General features: G+C 44.4%; 1 protein-coding gene across 4 annotated transcripts in view; it reads left to right on the plus strand.

Annotated features, from left to right (window-relative positions):
* LOC146809607 (BAR/IMD domain-containing adapter protein 2-like) overlaps nt 1-17,634 on the plus strand; it is a 331,432-nt gene that overhangs the window by 303,592 nt on the left and 10,206 nt on the right. For all 4 annotated transcript variants that reach the window (XR_014966465.1, XM_085616451.1, XM_085616452.1 and 1 more), the window contains 2 exons: nt 4,503-4,574; nt 14,006-14,180. Coding sequence is in view for 3 of the 4 variants with exons in the window: in XM_085616451.1 (XP_085472577.1) it covers nt 4,503-4,574; nt 14,006-14,180 (247 nt within the window). In the remaining variant the exon portion in view is untranslated. The remainder of the gene's footprint in view (nt 1-4,502; nt 4,575-14,005; nt 14,181-17,634) is intronic.

Raw genomic sequence — 17,634 nt, forward strand, 5'->3', positions numbered from 1 at the left:
ACCTTCACACTTAGAAACGTTTGTGGAGGATTTCTCACCAGACGTCATGCAGCCTCCTCCAGCAGGTCAGATTCAGTGAGGCTTCGCCGGATTGCCTTTCTGTGAGAGTCCTGTCACCCTCTAGAGATCTTTCACAAAATTTCACAGAACTTTCCCAAACTTCTGAAACATCTTCCCGAAGTTCCTCTAGAGGTTCCAAAGTGTCCAAAACACAATACGAGGCAAACCCTCACCGAATCTGACCAGCTGGAGGAGGCTGCATGACGTCTGGTGAGAAATCCTCCACAATTGTTTCTAAGTGGGAGGGTAAAATATTGACTAGGGCCTCCCGCTTAGTGTATGCGACCAGGGATTCATTGTGGTTGGCCTCAAACTTTGACTTTGTCCTGGTCAGAGGAGAAACATGTCCAGAAGTGGCATTATTGGTTTCTAAGCACTAAAAAGTGTTTAATCATTAAAATGCCATATACCTGGTTCCCGACAGTGGAACTTTTTCGTTTGGGTGTCATTTTAAAGATAAAAATATTATCTATTTTTTTTGGTCGAGCATTCAAGACCTCTTGTGTATACTTTAGTATATACTTATATGTGTATGTACTTTGTGGGCTCTGGAGATCAGCCCTAGGACTTGTCTGCTTCCATGTAGGGACTTTTTTTTCTCTTCAACTGCCTCTTTTTAACTGTCTTGATAGAAAACAAGCAGTAGAGATCAGTAAAATACCAAAATTACTTTCTGCTGAGGGATTTTCATTTTTAATTTTTCTGGCAACTGCCTCTATATAACTTTCTTGATAGAAAACGACCAGCAGAGGTCAGTAAATTACCAGAATCACCTTAGCATTCTCTAGATTCCATTCCATAGAAATTGTCTTTCCCGAGCACCCGTAGACAATAATATTGTTTTTGAAATCTTGTATTTTTAGTGATATGACCACCGAAAACAGAGCTTTGGACTATACCATTTCCTGCTGAAAGGCAATATTTCTCTCCATGTGTTCCCATACCTGGTGTGTCACGCAGTTTGGTGCTTACTTTCCCTCCATGTTAAAGAACAGTAGATGTTTCAGCACCCAGGCTAATGTGTTGCATAGCTAAATACATATAAGGTCCAAAAGGCGAGACTGATTGCATTACAAATGCTTGTTATAATGTTTTGTTGGATTTTTATTGTGTGTTGTGTTTTAATTATTTACTGAATTGGTGCTTTTAAATGCTTTACGTACCTGTCTTTGAAGTTACGTCTGCCTGCTCGCAGCCAAGCTGTCAAGGGTGGAGCATGGGAATCATTTTCTGAGACCTATGCTGAGCCTTGGACTGTGTTAATGGCTTTATTGACAGTGGCAGATGTATTTTTGCCACTACTAATAACCACTTTCCAACATTTGGTGTCAGTGCTGGGATTTATCAATACCATTCTAGTAAGTCCTTGAATAATATATTTATATTTATCCTGGCTGGAGTTATTAATTAATAACTTATTGTCTTGTTAACCTTTGTGGCTAGGGATCTGCAATGGGGAAAATGAACTGGGCAATTACTCCAATACCAGGGCTTATAAAACATCTTTTATAAGGACACTGCATATATCTACAGTACCCATTTCCCCCCCTGAAACACCTAGGGGAGATATTAGGGGTTCTGAATATGTCAAAACATTGCAGATCCTCACTCCACTGTGCTTCTAGCATAAAAGTCGATTTTTGGAAGCATTTTACTGCAATGTGGCCAGTGATATTGCAATTTCACTAAACCCAAGGATTATAAATCCTATTTTATAAGGGTCCTCCTTATAATTACCTCGCCCCCCACCACTGAGACACCTAGAAAGACCCTGGGAGTACCTAATATGCCAACATATTTTAGTATTTTCAAGTGCCTCAATCACCAAAGTCGAGTTTGGGTACAATTTACTCGTTGAAAGCAGTCCTGCAACACAGGGCTGCTTTTAAACTGACCTCAGGCCTCAGCAGTGCACACATGCAAGCGCAGAAAGGGCTGTTGGCTTCTAAACTGGCATGCCCTATTATATACTAGGGACTTAAAGGTAGTTTTGATCCCCCTGCCCTATTGTGTCCTAGAGTCTTATAGGGGAGGTCATGCCAATCATAGGGATGCCCTAACCCATAGTGTACCCTAGTGTATGTAGGTGTTTTCACTGTATTCTAAGTGTGTCTTTCAGCATAGCACTGGCCATGGGCCTGGTTAGGCAGATCCCAAGGACAGTCAGAGTCAGTTACCACCAGTGCCAGTCAGCAGAAAATGAGGGTGCTCAGGGCAATGGATGACTGTGCAACATACACCGTTCAGGATTTCAAATCAGAATGATTCTTGCTAATTATTTGCTCACTAGTGAGTATGTACCATTGGGACACAGTAAAGTGCGACCTTCATGTGTTTTCTTTGCCAGAGAGGCCTGCTTTTTCCATGAGCACATGCCTATTTAGTGTTAGGATGCAAACAGCAAGGTCCCTTCTGGCTGGGACATGTCCCTGCAAGTTTGTACAGTTAAAGGAAACAGCTCTCTCTCTACTTCCTGCTACCTAGCATGCTGCAAGGTTGTCATTAATAATAAATATAATAACCTGGTATTTGTAAAGCACGAACAATTACCCCTGAGGGTGTCAAGGCGCTTGGGGACATCGGGAAGATTAAGCAAGCTATTGCCCAGAATTACATGGTGATGGGCTAACCTGGCGCTGGGGATCAAACCGTGAGCCCCTGTGTTCTGGAGTCAGCCGTCCTGCCGCTGCGCCACACCTCTCCACTCATTGTGACAGAACCACAGGAAGAGGGGATATGTGTGTAGTTGAAGGCCCAGGGCTACCAATCCCAAAGTATCAACTGCTGAGATCCAACTTCTCTTAAAGCCATTTTGAACAGTTTCTTACTCCAGAAAGCAAAGGAAAGAGCTTTCTATAATAGCACCTTAGACCATAAAGGAGGCCCTCAGATTCTCCATGACAGTCCCTAACCCAGCCCGAGTCAATAACCAGAAAGGTGTGTCCTCTCCATTAAAGTAATGGCTTTATTGGCTTTATTGCAATAGAGGCTGGTACAGCCGCAGATTCCTCCATGGATAACTTGGGCACTCACATAACACCTTCAATTAAAAATTACCAGTATTTTCTTAAAATGTAATTAGCAACATAATATTTCTAACAGAAATAAAGAAGAGCAGCAGTACAATACAACTTGAGCACATGGGTGGTAGATAGAAACATGGGGTTCGATTATGTGATTGAAGTTCTATATGGGGCTATTGAGTATGAACAACTTGGAGTCATAAGCAAGAATGCACTATTTACATAGGACAGCGGGGCGATATAGAGAGTAAAACAAAATAATGGACAGTTCCATATTCATAGTGTGTGAAGGATGTGAGAGGTTAGCATTAACCATGGCTTTGCAGTGTAAAACCGACGGTTCTTTAGGATGAATTAGAATTCCTCAATTGATATATGTGAACTCCCGTTTGTTCCCCCCGCTGACGAACCGCTGACTCTTTGATATATTATTCTGTTATCCTTAGTACTCTCTCTCACTGTACAGATGTATGTAATGACCTCCTATTTTGCATAACTGTGACACACTTGTACCTGATGAGTTACTGTATGCATTGACCACTCCACTGATATTGTTTAATAAAAAGAATTAATAAAACAAAAAAGAATTCCTCGATGGAGGGCTGATGTTTGCAGGAACAGTGGACGCACAACCTCCCAGGCCCTAATACCCTGCCGATTGGACTACAGCAACGCTCTCTATGCAGGAATCACAGCTCACCTCCTCCGACGACTACAGACCACCCAGAACATTGCAGCCAAACTTGACCTGGATCTCCCTAGATGAACCCACTTCATCCCCTACCTAAGGGAACTCCACTAGCTCCATGTACAGAAAAGATGCCAGTTCAAGCTCCCGACCCACGCATACAAGGTCCTTCACAACTGCAGACTCGCTTACTTGAACCACCGTCTGAACTTCCATCAGCCCACTAGACACCTCTTCTCCGCGTCCCTTTCTCTAACCCTCACCCCCGCATTTGACATAGCAGATGCGGAGGTCGCTCCTTCTCCTACCTAGCAGCAAAGACATGGAACGAGTTACCCTTCATCTACAGACCTCCCCATCTCTTCCAGAGTTCCAGAAGTCCCAGAAGACCTGGTGATTCGGATATTCAAATAGACCGTGCCAGCATCTGGATACACTCACAGGTGACAAGTAGTGCTCTACAAATCTATTGACTGATTGAGCGTACCAGTGGATGGGGCCAAGCAGCAAGAAGGACTGGAATCTGTATGCAACACTGGGTGACTAGGGTGAGGCCAGAAGATTGTTGCTGGCAGATCGTAGGTTACGGGTAAGTTTATAGCTGGTAACAGTTGAAGAAAGGTAGTCAGATGCTAAACCGTGAGTGAGTTTGGGTGCTAGTGATCATAACTTTTAAGGACACTAAAGGCATGTATCTAACATGTCTGACAGACATCTGATTTCTTTCACAGGAAAGGCTGGTTTCCATTCTCCTACACTCGTCCTCTTCCGCCCGTGGATGCCGTCGAGAAACCTCACTCCAAGTAAGAACATTGCTTCTGGTGATTCACACATATATGTTAATACTGAGTTTTTCAAGCAGATATGCATCTGATCCTTGTCAAATGATGTGTTCAGTCCTACCTCACTTTGTGTAATATATTTATGAGTTGAGTATTGGGGAATTAATTTTGTTCCGTCCCCACTACACATTTTAATATGAATGTATGTATGTATGTATGTTGTATTTCCATAGCGTGATCCTAGCCAAAAGGCAGCGGAGCCCTGCTCATGGTCAAAGACAACATAACATAACAGGAGTATTTCTAAAGCGTACGTTCACCCAAGGGTATCTTGGCGCTGAATAACAAATGTTTATTGTTACCCAACTCAATGATACTCATTTTTTCGACCTCAGAAGAATAAAAGGCTGAGTGGAGCCGCCAGGATTTGAACCTGTGAGCATTTGGAAGCATTAATCATGGTCAAAAACAAGCATAAAGTCAATGAGTGGCAGGAGGGAAAGCTGGGTTGTGGATGGTTAATGCACTACTTGTTTGGAGTATTCCCCGAAGGAGTCCTTGTTTTCTTGTATATGTATGCCCAGGTTGTCATGGTTATTGGTCTCACCCCATCGACTTGCATATGTACACTAACTGCTACAAGGGTCTTTTGTTCTCTCCTCTCTGTTATTATTCTGGTTTAATTAAGTTACACCACTCTACAGATTTTTGGATATCGTGTATGTATTATGTCAGATAAGGGGATTTTATCATATAGTGAAGAATACATTGCTTAGTTAATGATTGGGGTCCCTTTCTTGCCCCTCATTTGTTTCACAGGATAATAACCTACAGAACAAGATATTTAGGATGGAGAAAGCAAAAAAGAAACTGATTAGGACCAAGTTACTTGGACACTTAATTTCTGGGTACCTAAAATGCACTACCATTCCCCTTGGGTCTTATTCAGATTAAGAATGCTCCTATAACCAATAAGCATTAGCAGCAATGGAAAATTCCTTTACAGAATTTGACACAATCAGTATTAATAGGAAAATAACTACACTACAAAAATACATTTACAGTTACGACAACAATATCACCTACTTATCTTTTGAATTAAAATTTATAAAAAATCCAGCTCAAGGTCAGCAAACAAGGTCCATAGGTCAAAACCACAGAGAAGTTTTTACTTTCTCTTAGTCATCAAACCCTGGTGATACTGAGCATAAATTTGACCAGCTCCTGGTACCATCACAGACTCCCACCTGCCAACCCCTTCTGATAGTGTCAGTGGTACCACATCGAAGCACCAATGGTGCCCCTATATTTAACCTTTCTCACCATCAACTTATACCCCCTCATAACTCTATGCCTAGCAAAGATTGACCTTTGTGCCCAGTACCAGATCTCACTTCATCTTACTTCGTCAATGTGAACTTTGAGCTCCACAACCTTTTCTGAAAGGTTCTTTAATGAAAAACAGTATCCCCCTAAACAATAAATTAACAATCTGTGACCCCCTTCCAGTTTTACCCTCAGCAATTTATCCCCTCATCCCATTTATGTGCCTCAGAGGTTCTTGCATTTGAAAATACGACGTTAAGGAATTTTGACCTTTGAAAACAAGAATGATGTTATACTAAATAGATCAAGAGGAAAGCCGAAAAGGATTCCTTAACAGCTCTCAATAAAATCATGGGATCACTATAAAACCAGTGGATAAGGGGTAGGGATTGAAATCATAAATACCAGTGACTAGAAAATTGGAATGTAGAGATCTCCATTGACGACAGTAGCGCAGCAGCGGCCTATAAAACCTGGTATAGGTCCACAACTCTCAACATTACAATGTCCTAATACACAGCCCCTGCCTCTCTCCTTGCCCTGTCTATCCAAAATATATGGATGGGGCAGGGGAAAGCTAAAAGCAGAGCCTGTGCAGCAGTGCAACAGAAGCCTTTACCCCCTCCCCCCTCTTTCCTCCCGTAGCTCACAGAGTCACTAGAGCCTCGAAAAGAGGGAGGGGGAATTCAGCTCAGCTCCTGGGTCTCCCTGGTTCGGCTGAATGAGGATAAGCAGTTTAGCCAGGATAGGTAGAACGAAGGGCTGACCTCAGCCTTCTTTCAAAGCTATTGCTGTGAATGTGAAGGCTAGCTCCATTTTTTATGGCACTGGTCTCCGGCTCTGGCCTTTCACGCTGGAGCGGGCCTTTAATGGCTGACATAGCCCACTATGGCAGGCTGCATGGCTATATTACCACCAGGAAGTATTGATAAAGCTTTATAGACCGTATCTCTACTTTAAATTAAATGAGGACCTCAGTACTGAAATCATATCTTTTATGAAAGACCTCTCTGCAGGAGTTAAGGACATGGGGTTTCCCAGTGAAAAAGAATCACTCTTCCGCAACAAAACATCAGCTCGCATACCTCTGACCAATAATGTCCCACAGATTGATAAAGGCAGCACAAACCCTCCTGGCTGCCCTGTTAGCTTGGGCTGTAGTTTTATTCTAGAATCACTGTGCCAGTAAATTGACTTTTTTATGAAGACATTTAAACCCATTACCTCCCGTCCCTCCCTCGCCTTCCTTCAGCACAAGTGAGGCCCGCCTCCCACCCAGACCTACCCCCAGCCAATAAAAACTCTGCCCGCCCCCACCTCCACCTGTTTGTTTCTGTCTCCTTAGTGAGACTTACCTTTCAGTTCCTCCCTGTGGCGGTACCTGGGAGACTTCGTCCTGGTTCTCTGTGACGGCGGAGCCTTCTGCAACGTTCTCCCGACTGTGCTTCCTCTCCTCGTCTTCCTCGTGGTATGGGGATGGTCAGTTGCTCGGGAAGCCGTGACGGTGTTCAACGGTCCTCCTGTGGCTGGGGCTGTGTTTCCGGGTCCGGCTGACGTGGATGCCTCTCCACCCGGACTACACTCTTCACGGGGACCTCGTAGGACGGATTTGTACCCGGTCTTTTATTTTGGTTGGCGTTTTGAGGTTTTTTTCCTGTTTTAGGCTGCTTTCCGGCCAGTGTATTTCATTGGTTGTTGGCTGGTGGGTTTTTCTCCATATAGGTTGCTGGAGAGTTGCTTCTCCATTCTTCTGCAGCCATGGGTCGCAAGCGGGCGTTTACGAAGCACAATCTGGTGTCTTCTTCCTCTTCTTCCTCTCCTGAGGGTTCCCCAGTTCCCCCTAAGCGCCCTAGGAGCCAGGGCCTTTCAGGGGGTGACGTGCCTCTCATGTCCAGGGAGGAGGTACAGGGCATGATTGAGGCGGCGGTGACTAGGGCTCTTCAGGCTTGTCCGGTGCCTTCTGGTCCTTCTCGTCCTCGTACTTTGGATCCTGAGGACGATGTATCCCAGACAGATGGTGATGGCCCTTCTCCCTCCTCTGGCGGCAAGTATGTCTCCAGGGAGGAGAGGTGGGATGTTCTGGCGCATGTGCGGGACAATTTGGAGTTACCTCCGTTCCAGCTAGGGGAGGCAGGTGGAACTCCCTTTCCTCGGTATACTACTCTCTCCCGGTTGGGCATGCCCTTTTAGGGCCCAGTCAAGGAAATGGTGAAGTGGGAGTTGCGTGAGGTGCATAAATTGCATGTCCCTTGCTTCCTCCAGAAACTTTACCTTTTGGAAGGGATGGACCCCTTGCCTCACAATGTGAAGCTGGACTCTATCTTGGTCACTCTGATTGGCAAGACGGCGATTCAGCCTGAGGATTGTACCCCAGCTGATGCTACTGATAAAAAGGTGGACTCTGGCCTTAAGAGGTCTTTTGCTGCTGGGAACTTGGCGCTGAGGGCTAGCCTTTTCTCTGCTTATTCAGCGCAGTCTTTGGTGCAGGATTTTGAGAAATTGGCAGCCGCTGTTCAGGAGGGTTCGGAATGCTCTGACCTTCTGGCTGGTATGGAACAGCAGGCTAAGCTGTTGGCGGACATTTCGTCTGAGTTATTAAATCTTCGGCCATGTCCGCTGGAGCTTGGTAGCGGCACGTCATTCCCTTTGGCTCCGGAACTGGAAGGCTGATCCTGGGGAGAAGGCGGCTTTGTTGAAGTTACCTTTTGATGGCCAGGCTCTGTTTTGGGACCAATTGCCAGCTATGATCTCTAAGGCTTTCAAGGAGCAGACGCATGCTTTGCCCTATAAAGGCGGTTTGGCTCCGTCTGGTAAACCTTGGAATAGGGCCCCTCGGTCTTCCCCGAAGCGTGAGTCTCCTCAGTCTTTCTACCGCCGGCGGTTTCAGCCCCGTTTTCTCCCAAGCACGCTGCCTCCACGCCAAAGGGCCCTGCCAAGAAGGGTCCCTGACAACTACTGTCTGGGACGGTTCACTGCCGGTGGGTGGTTGACTTCGGCATTTTCTTCCTCGTGGCAGCAGGACGTTTCGGATGGCTGGGTCCTGAGCACTGTGGGTCATGGTTGCGTGATCGACTTTTTGCAGGTTTCGCCGGATTCTGGGGTTCGGCTGACTCCAGTGCCTGTCTCCGGTCCCCGCAGAGTGGCTCTGCTGGATGGGGTCTCCTGTTTGCTTGCCAAGAAGGCCATTTGTGGGGTTCCTGTCGAGGAGATCGGGACGGGGCCTACTCCATTCTGTTCCTGGTGCAGAAGGTGAACGGCGGCTTTCGCCCTGTCCTGGATCTCAAGTGGGTCAACTCCTGGGTTTGGACAGTTCACTTCCATATGTTCACCCTTCAGGCAATCATTCCGCTGGTTCAGCCTGGTGAGATTTTGGCCTCCGTGGATCTCGAGGACGCCTATCTCCATGTCCCGGTCGCCACTTCTTCTCAGCATTTCCTAAGGTTTGCCCATTTTCAGATTTGCGTCCTTCCCTTCGGCCTCAAGTCCTCACCCAGGGTCTTCACGAAGGTCCTGGCACCCCTCATGGCTCTCCTTCATACAGAGGGGGTTTTCATTCATCCTTATCTGGACGACCTCTTGCTGCATGCTGCCGGTGAGTCTCTTTTGCTCGTTCTGGCTCATACTTACCAGCTCCTGCAATTATATTGATTTCCGCATATTTATCATGTTTACTACTGTTACTGACATTCTGACTAATCATTGTCGACTGAGGTATTTCCTCTATGTCTATTGTATCTATATTTCGGTTTAATACTAAATTGCATTCATGTGCATCTTACTGCATAATGTGTTCAGTCATATGCTCGGTTTTCCCTTAATTATAATTGCAAGACCACTTTCTATCAATCTGTGGACTACTTTGTAATTTAGTTCCTCTCTTTCTATATGCTTTTAATGTGCCTTTCCCCAGTAGCTGTCAATTTCCCTGTATACTGATAATTGGTCTTTTTAATTTTCTCCTAATTAAGATAGCTACAGCTTCAAATGCCCAAGATGCTGACCTGATGACGATCCCCATGTAAATATGCAGTGGGGGTCGAAACATTGACGCATGTAACCTTGGCTGTCATAATATTTTGGATTACCATACACCAATTTGGATCATAAAAGTATTTTATGATCCAAATAGGTGTATGGTAATCCAAAATATTATGACAGCCAAGGTTACATTCATCAATGTTTCAACCTCCACTGCAGCCATTTTTTTTTATTGAATCTCTTCCATCACAATGTTTCTCAATGTTTGTCACTCAGTGGAGCACTGCACCAATTCACCTTGAGCACACAATGCACCTTGTGTTTATATTAACTTGTTTTGGGCATAGTCATGTCTTTTTACTCTTAGGTTCTTTCTGGGATTTAATATGAATTCAATATATGCACTCTACCCTTCTTCATTGTGCCCAGTATGCTTGTTAATTCCTTCATAAAATGACATTGTGTAATATATTTATGATTTGAGTATTGGGAAATTAGTTTTGTTCCTTTTCCGGAAATACCCTCTCAACACTCACCTCCCACGTAAAACCTGACTGGCAGCCTAACCAATCTTAGTGAAATGTAAGAGGTATGTCAACATAGAAGGTATCACAGACTGATGAAGGATATTCTAGTTGGACACCTGAGGCATCACTAACTATAGTTCGAGATTTAGGTCCTCTGTTTGAGGATAGTTTTAGAGCATCCGATGCTCTTGTATCTTATGCAAGATTTACAGCACCTGCCGGGTGTCATAAAAATAAAAAAGGAGCAGTCCGGTCCTTCGCTTTCGCCAGCCCCATTCCATGCTTCGTTAGTGAGTTGGTACAGACAATAAAGAAGCTTGAGTGACTCTGCTGTTGAGTGTTCATGTATATTGTTTGAAGTGAGCTGCAAATTGTTGCCTGCCGTGTGTTCAGCCTCTCATTTTGGTGGGGGTCTTTGGGTCAATAGTGCACATTTGAATCTGCTTTAAGCAGCCTTATCTCTCTGATCTTCACTGCTGCACTAACGCTGGTCTTGGCAAGTTGCTAACATGGAGGCGACATTAATGCTCTGCTTCTGTAGGGCTCCTTGTTCCCTCCTACTTTAGATGTGACCTCATCCTCCTCTTGTAAACCAAATGAGTAGTAACTATTTCTTTAACAGATAGAGTGCCTCTCATTAAATTCCACTTCATGCACAGATTATATCTTTACATAGTATCTAGTGAAAAACCTCACAGGTGAAGGCCTCACACCACTGGTCAACATTATCAACATCTCTCTCACCCAAACCACCATGTAAGAGTTCAGACAGATCCTGCCCCAATAAAGAAGTCCAATCTATACCGTTATTGCCTTTCGAGTTATCAGCCTATCAATCACATTCCATTTTTATGGAAGATCATCAAGAAGGCAGTTGCCAACTGTTTACATTACAAAATTAAAATTAGGAGCAGCAACCTTCTACAGGCTTCCATCCTGGCTTTAGGTCACAGCGTAGAACTGAGATTCAACCAATCAAGTGGTGTATGAGGCACGTTAGATCACCAGCAGTGACGACCTCTGTCTACTGGATTCAATGACATTGCTTTGCAGTGGTTCATGTTCTACCTGAAGAACAGAGTCCAGATTGCCCAGATAACTTTGTCCAGATAAGAGCCCCTACTCAAAGCTTGTGGCCTTCCCCAAGGTTCCATCCTCTCACCAGTGATCTTCATCCTTTATATGGAGCCTCATGGAATCTTGATGGTGACCACGATCTAAGCATTGATGTCAAAGCGCTACCTCAAGTAGCACCACACAAAGACAGAATGTGTGCTCATCGCAATTCCTTACAACAAACATCATGAAGAGCAAGGTCAGCTCATAACAAAGAGTCACATTGCTTACAAGACAAAAACTGCCTGCTAACTATCTCTGTTCTGCAAAGTGAATGCCTTTCTGCCAGAATTATATTTCAGATCAGCAGTTTAAGGTCTCATCAAATAGAAGCCACATATTGCTAGTTAGAGGCCACCCAGCTCACCTGAGCACCCTCAGCGTCTCTACTGGAGGATCCTCCATGCTATTGCCTGTCTGACGATATATCTTTGGAAGTATGACAGAATCATTCTCACTCTGAGTAGTCCACTGACTTCCTCTGTCTCCCTCCATCCATGAAGATCTACTGCATCATCTACAAGGCTGTCAACTCCAAAACCCTACTACAGCTGCTAACAGTAAGACTTATTTGGTTGGCTTATGCATAACCTGCAGCAAATAAACAGCCAGGCTAGATTTCTGAAGGTGATGGAAGGAGAAATTGAGATGTCTTTCTCTAACTTCCTGAGTCCTGACCCTGATATATCTTAAGTAACTGAGAACCCATCTCTTCAAACACCCCAATGTTGCACTGTGATCCCTTTAAAGAGAATCCCCTTGACACTGGTCTCTCTAGAGCCACTGCACCTATGTTACTCTTTCTGTAGCCTGCCAACTGACCTTCTCAAACTCTTCCAAATGCAAATCTCTTCTCCAATGTACCCCCTTGCAATGCCAAATTCAATATTGCGCTCCTCTCATCTTGTACAGCACTTCAATGATTTGTAGCTAGGTTTGTGGTTTAAAAACACATACATATACATACATTATTTAACTGCAGTATTATTGACAGACTGAGATAATGGGGTTGCTGTCTGTTGCGGTGTGCACTGTTATGTTATGTTATGTTAGCCGGATTTATAAAGCGCAACAGCTGCCTCGGCTAAGAGGCGTCCCGGTGCTAAGCAACGGCAGAGCAAAACAAGGAAAAGAAATAAAGAGGCCTACAGGGAGGGGAACAAAAAGGTCTTAATAGCTTTCCTAGACTGGAGGAAATTGGTGAGCTCCCGAATGTGAACCGGCAGGGAGTTCCACAACAGGGCCGCTCTATGCCGGAAGGAGCATCCACCGGCGCGAACTTTCCTGACCCGAGGAACCGTGACTAGACATTGTCCCATAGAGCGAAGAGGTCGCCTAGGGATATACGGTAAAAGAAGATCAGATAAAATGCAAGGGGAGGCCAGCTTCAGAATTGTAAAGGCAAAGCAAAGTGCCTTAAACTCAATACGCCTGGCCACCGGCAGCCAATGAAGCCCTCGAATGGCACTAGTCACTGAGCAGGGTCTGCGTAAGCCCAGGATGGATCTGACAGCCGCATTCTGGACTCTCTGAAGCCGCTGTATCTCAGACTTATTAACTCCTAAATACAGCGAGCAGGCGTAGTCAAGCCTCGACAAAATCAAGGCCTGGACGACGGTCTGCCTGGTAGAGGCATCAAAAAAGGCCAGGATGAGCTTCAGACCACGAAGAAGACCAAAACAAGTGCCAGCCACCTTCTTCGGCTGAACCACATAGTTGAGTGTGCTGTCCATCCAAACCCCCAAGTACTTTACTACCGGCTTAGTGGTTTGTGTGTGTGTGTGCATGCATGTGGTTGCGATGTTTGGCAGTGTGTGTGGTGCTTTGTGTGCCTGTGTTTGTGTGTGCACTGTTTGTAGGTGTCTGTGGTACTTTGTGTGTGTGATGTGTTGTTGTGTCCCATGTTAAACTGTCAGGTGTAGTGTGGTATGTTTGGGTCTGTATTTGTTACAGATATGGGTAAGATGTTCATGTCTGGTTTGGCGTGTGTGTGTGCGTGTTTGAGTGGTGTCTGTTTAGTTTGATGTGTCTAGTGTGAGGGATGTGTGTTTGGTCTAGGCATGCGTCTGGTATGTGAATGAGTGCTAAGTAGATGGCTTGCCAGTGGTGGGTGGGTTTCTGGTGGTGGGTGGGCTGATGGTGTGTGAGAGTGTGTGCGCATTTGATCATATTGTGAATAGCATGGTAGAAGGGATTAGCCTGGAGGCATTAAAAGATACAATTCAATAGGGGCACCAAGATACTTTTCTCTGGCCTTGTGTATTAGGCAAAGCTGTATTCGTAAATAAATTAAAAGCTATCCCCATAACATGTATTAAAGAAGACACATTCTCCACGGTTGTATGACGGGCACACAGAGCCCTGCATGTATTTGCAGAATCAAGGCAAGCACAGACACTGTGATTATATGTAATTTTTACTGAGTATTGTCAAGCATTTAGCATCAGAGATTCTTAAGAAAAGATCAGATCTATGTTATAAATCAAATGCATTGCTTCATTCCAGCTTTCAGCTAAGCAAACTGAACAGCAGCAGCACTGGCAACTTGGACAAAGTGGGTGGAGGACCACCCGCAGGGCCTGAGCATGCCCAGACAGATGGTGTACGCTATGCCCCCTCACCACGGACCACTACCTTCCGGCAGCGACCCTACAGCATGCTCAACCCTGATCTTTCACAGGTGAGACGGTCCTGTACACCTGAATATGAGTAACTTTAGCAGACAGAGCAGGAGCAGCGCGTTCATTGACCATTATCTCTGCAGCTATTTCATCTTTTCTGATCAGGACAGAAGCTGAACAAGTATTTATGGTCAGTTGTATAGTTAGAATATGGATATGCCACATGTAGAAATGCCAAAACAGAGCATCCAGCAGCTGCTACCTTTAAGATTTATTTTTTTGTAAAATCCTCTATTTTTAATCTTAACTGTCATTTCTGTGGATGCTGGCATTAATATTGCATGTTCTAAGTTTGTGTAAATTTCAAACTGAAGATTACTACCCTTAGCAGATGTTATCGTAATCCATTTTGTTGTAGGCTCACCTAACATAGAAATTATGTCCTCTATTTTAAAAGCAAAAAGAAAAGGTTGGGTCCTGGGGGATGAGGTCATTGAGGCCTCGATGACCTCATCTCCCAGGGTCCGACTTTTTTTTTCTTCTCTTTAAATAGAAGAGGGCACTACGCCACTCACCCCCGGACGATTTCGGCTCTAGAGAACCCATCCCCCGCCTTCACAATAGGAGATGGGGCCGAGCCTCCCCTGCCCAGTCTGATTTTCGACCAGGGGACCCCATCCTCCGGGCCCAGCCATGGTTCTCTGGGTGCCCCAAGAGCACCCAATCTGCAGGCCCCCGCAGTCCCTGCTGGCTCCCCACCTCCTGTGGGAGCCAGCTTTGCTTTCACACACAGGGAGCTGCTAAACATGCACCCTGTGTGTGAAAGCAATTTGTCTCTTTCCCTGCTCGCGTCACAGTTCTTGCTTGCTGAAAGCAGAGAGTTTGCTGTGACTTGGCGGGAGTGGTTAAAGCTCCCCCCAAGCAAGAGCAAACAGCTATGTTCCGGGGGTGGGCACACCGGACACAGCAGGAACCGGCCCTGGGGTGGTGGGGGTCCCAGTGCCATTATTGGCTCCAGGAGGGGAGCGCGCGGTCCCCCTCCTTTCATCAGGGCTGGACTGGGAACCCAAACCGTCCCTGGCAAAGTACTCAGCCCCCCCCCCCCCGAGGGGGAGGAACGGCTTTTTTACATTACATTAACATTAAATTCAGCTCGGATATAATCATCTGTGCAAGCAATACATTTCATCCATGAATGTTATTTAACAACCTCCTGCCTTACCCCAATTTCATACATAATGAAAGAATCATAATTTCATGTCACCATGGTGCATGTATAAGTGTTTGAGTCAGGGACCTCCCCTGTGTAACCTCTAGGAGATCATAAGTAAGATATTGTCAACACAGGGGTAATGTATGTTTATGCATGGCAGCCCATTAAAGTATAGAGCATTTTAGTGCAAAGCAATGCAGTGATTATAGATTTCAGTTTATCAGCACCGGAGCCAGGGTTGCCGCTTATCCTAAACCCTACTAGATATAATAGTGCAAACTGGAGTAATAAAGTGCAGAATATGCCTGTGCAAAATAGTTCATGTGCTCCCTCTATTTACTAATGAAGTATAATTTTTAGGTTGAGCCTGGGCAGCGCATGAGCTGCTCTGCGAGGCATGCTGTATTGAGGTAGGGACTTGAAGCTCCCTGCGCTTTCCGCCCACATTTTTTATTGGCTTGTGTGATTGTCCACTGTAAACTGTGGCTGTTTATTGGTCAGAAGGCTTAGTAGTCCCTAGTACCGCCTTGTCTCATTTTGTAGCCTCCAATGGCAAAACCCACTTTTACATGTGTTGTTGCTTGGTAGGCTATGATTACAGCCTCCAAGCACTATTTTCTCAGATAACTTTGTCCTGCCTGCTGTTGCAGGCAGGACACACTCTCTTCTAGCGCTTTTTAAAAATGTTATAGCATGCATTTGCAATGCAATAGGTCTCGCATTTGCGCTAGTTTAAGCTATTGGCATTGCCTTTTATCTGTTTTAAAAACAACACATAAATAAAAGGCATTGACATTTACAATGCCAATAGCTTAAACTCTCATAAATGTGAGACCTTTTGCATTGCAAATGCTTGTTTAGCATGATGATAAGAAGCTCAAAGGTTGGACTGTGCCTTGTGCAAAGTTCATGTCTAAAGTGCATACAGCCATGGACTGCATTTGAGTGCAAAAGATCACAGTGATTCAAAATTTTAATTTATCAACATCTGAGCCAAGGTTTCCATTTACCGCAGGCCATACTGGATATATGGTACAAGTTAGTGACATAAAATGCAAAGAATACTTGTGCAAAATAGCGCTGTAAAGTGCATTTGCTCCCACCAATAACTGGTGGAATATGTATATAGATAGATAGATAGATAGATAGATAGATAGATAGATAGATAGATAGATAGATAGATAGATAGATAGATAGATAGATAGATAGATAGATAGATAGATAGATAGATAGATAGATATATTAAGGGATTTTCCCAGAGCCAACACCGGGACTCAAATCTGGTACCTCAGATCCAGTCAGTATCTCTAGCTGTTAGGCCACATAATAATTCTCAATTTGTGCATGAAAGTCATACACAAGTGGGATGATTGTGTTTGTTAGTGCCCTCCATTTCTCTGTTGAAATGGCTTTGTGAAGTAAAGAAACAGCAACAATAAATACTGGAATGTTCACCTGGAGTCTTGCTTGGAAATACTTACAAGGGTTTGTTTTAAAACTGGACTTAGAGACATACTTTAGCACCTTTGCAGAGGTGGATTTTCAGAGTGGGAGTGCTGACAACAATGTTACATCCCTGAAGTCATAGGGATAATGAAAATTTCTACCATCACATAAAGTGTAGCAAATGTATTCAGCAGGCGAGTGGTAAGGGTGTAGTATGTAGCAGGTGGTTAATTTAGAAGCACATTCTTGCAAATGTATTACTAAAGGATGGTGGGGTAGCACACTGTCATTTACAGACAGCACATTTTCCATTGTAAAGGTCAATACCTTTGCACATACATAGAGTTTTACTAAAACAAAAACTATACAGCACATAAATGATAATGTGTGGAAATTGGATTTCAGTGAATATTTATAATTTGCTAATCACCAAGTAAAAGTGTCTTTATTTGTTTTGATCCTAATAAAATCTTTGTTTCTATTACACTTCAGGAAGACAAAAAATGTGCTTCAGTTTTGCTTTCCTAACTGAGTATATTTTGAAATATGTATGCATTTAATTAAGAGGTATTTACATTTGTTTATGTATTACAAACAATTACACCTTTCACACTCCCTGTAGCCCCCAAGCAATATTGTCACATAGTTCACTTTTTTTTTTTTGCAGAGTTTCATATAGCGCGAACTTGACCCGGTATCGGGTATCAGAGCGCTTTACATAGCACCAGTTCGGTTACATGAGGACACATTCATTTCTGTTAGGCACGGGGAGATTAAGTGATTTGCCCAGAATCACAGGATGTTCAGCCTCATTGCCGAGACTCGAACCCAGCTCCCCAGATCGACCGCCCTAG

This window comes from Triturus cristatus, chromosome 7 (genome assembly GCF_964204655.1).
Source record: "Triturus cristatus chromosome 7, aTriCri1.1, whole genome shotgun sequence".
NCBI lineage: Eukaryota > Metazoa > Chordata > Amphibia > Caudata > Salamandridae > Triturus > Triturus cristatus.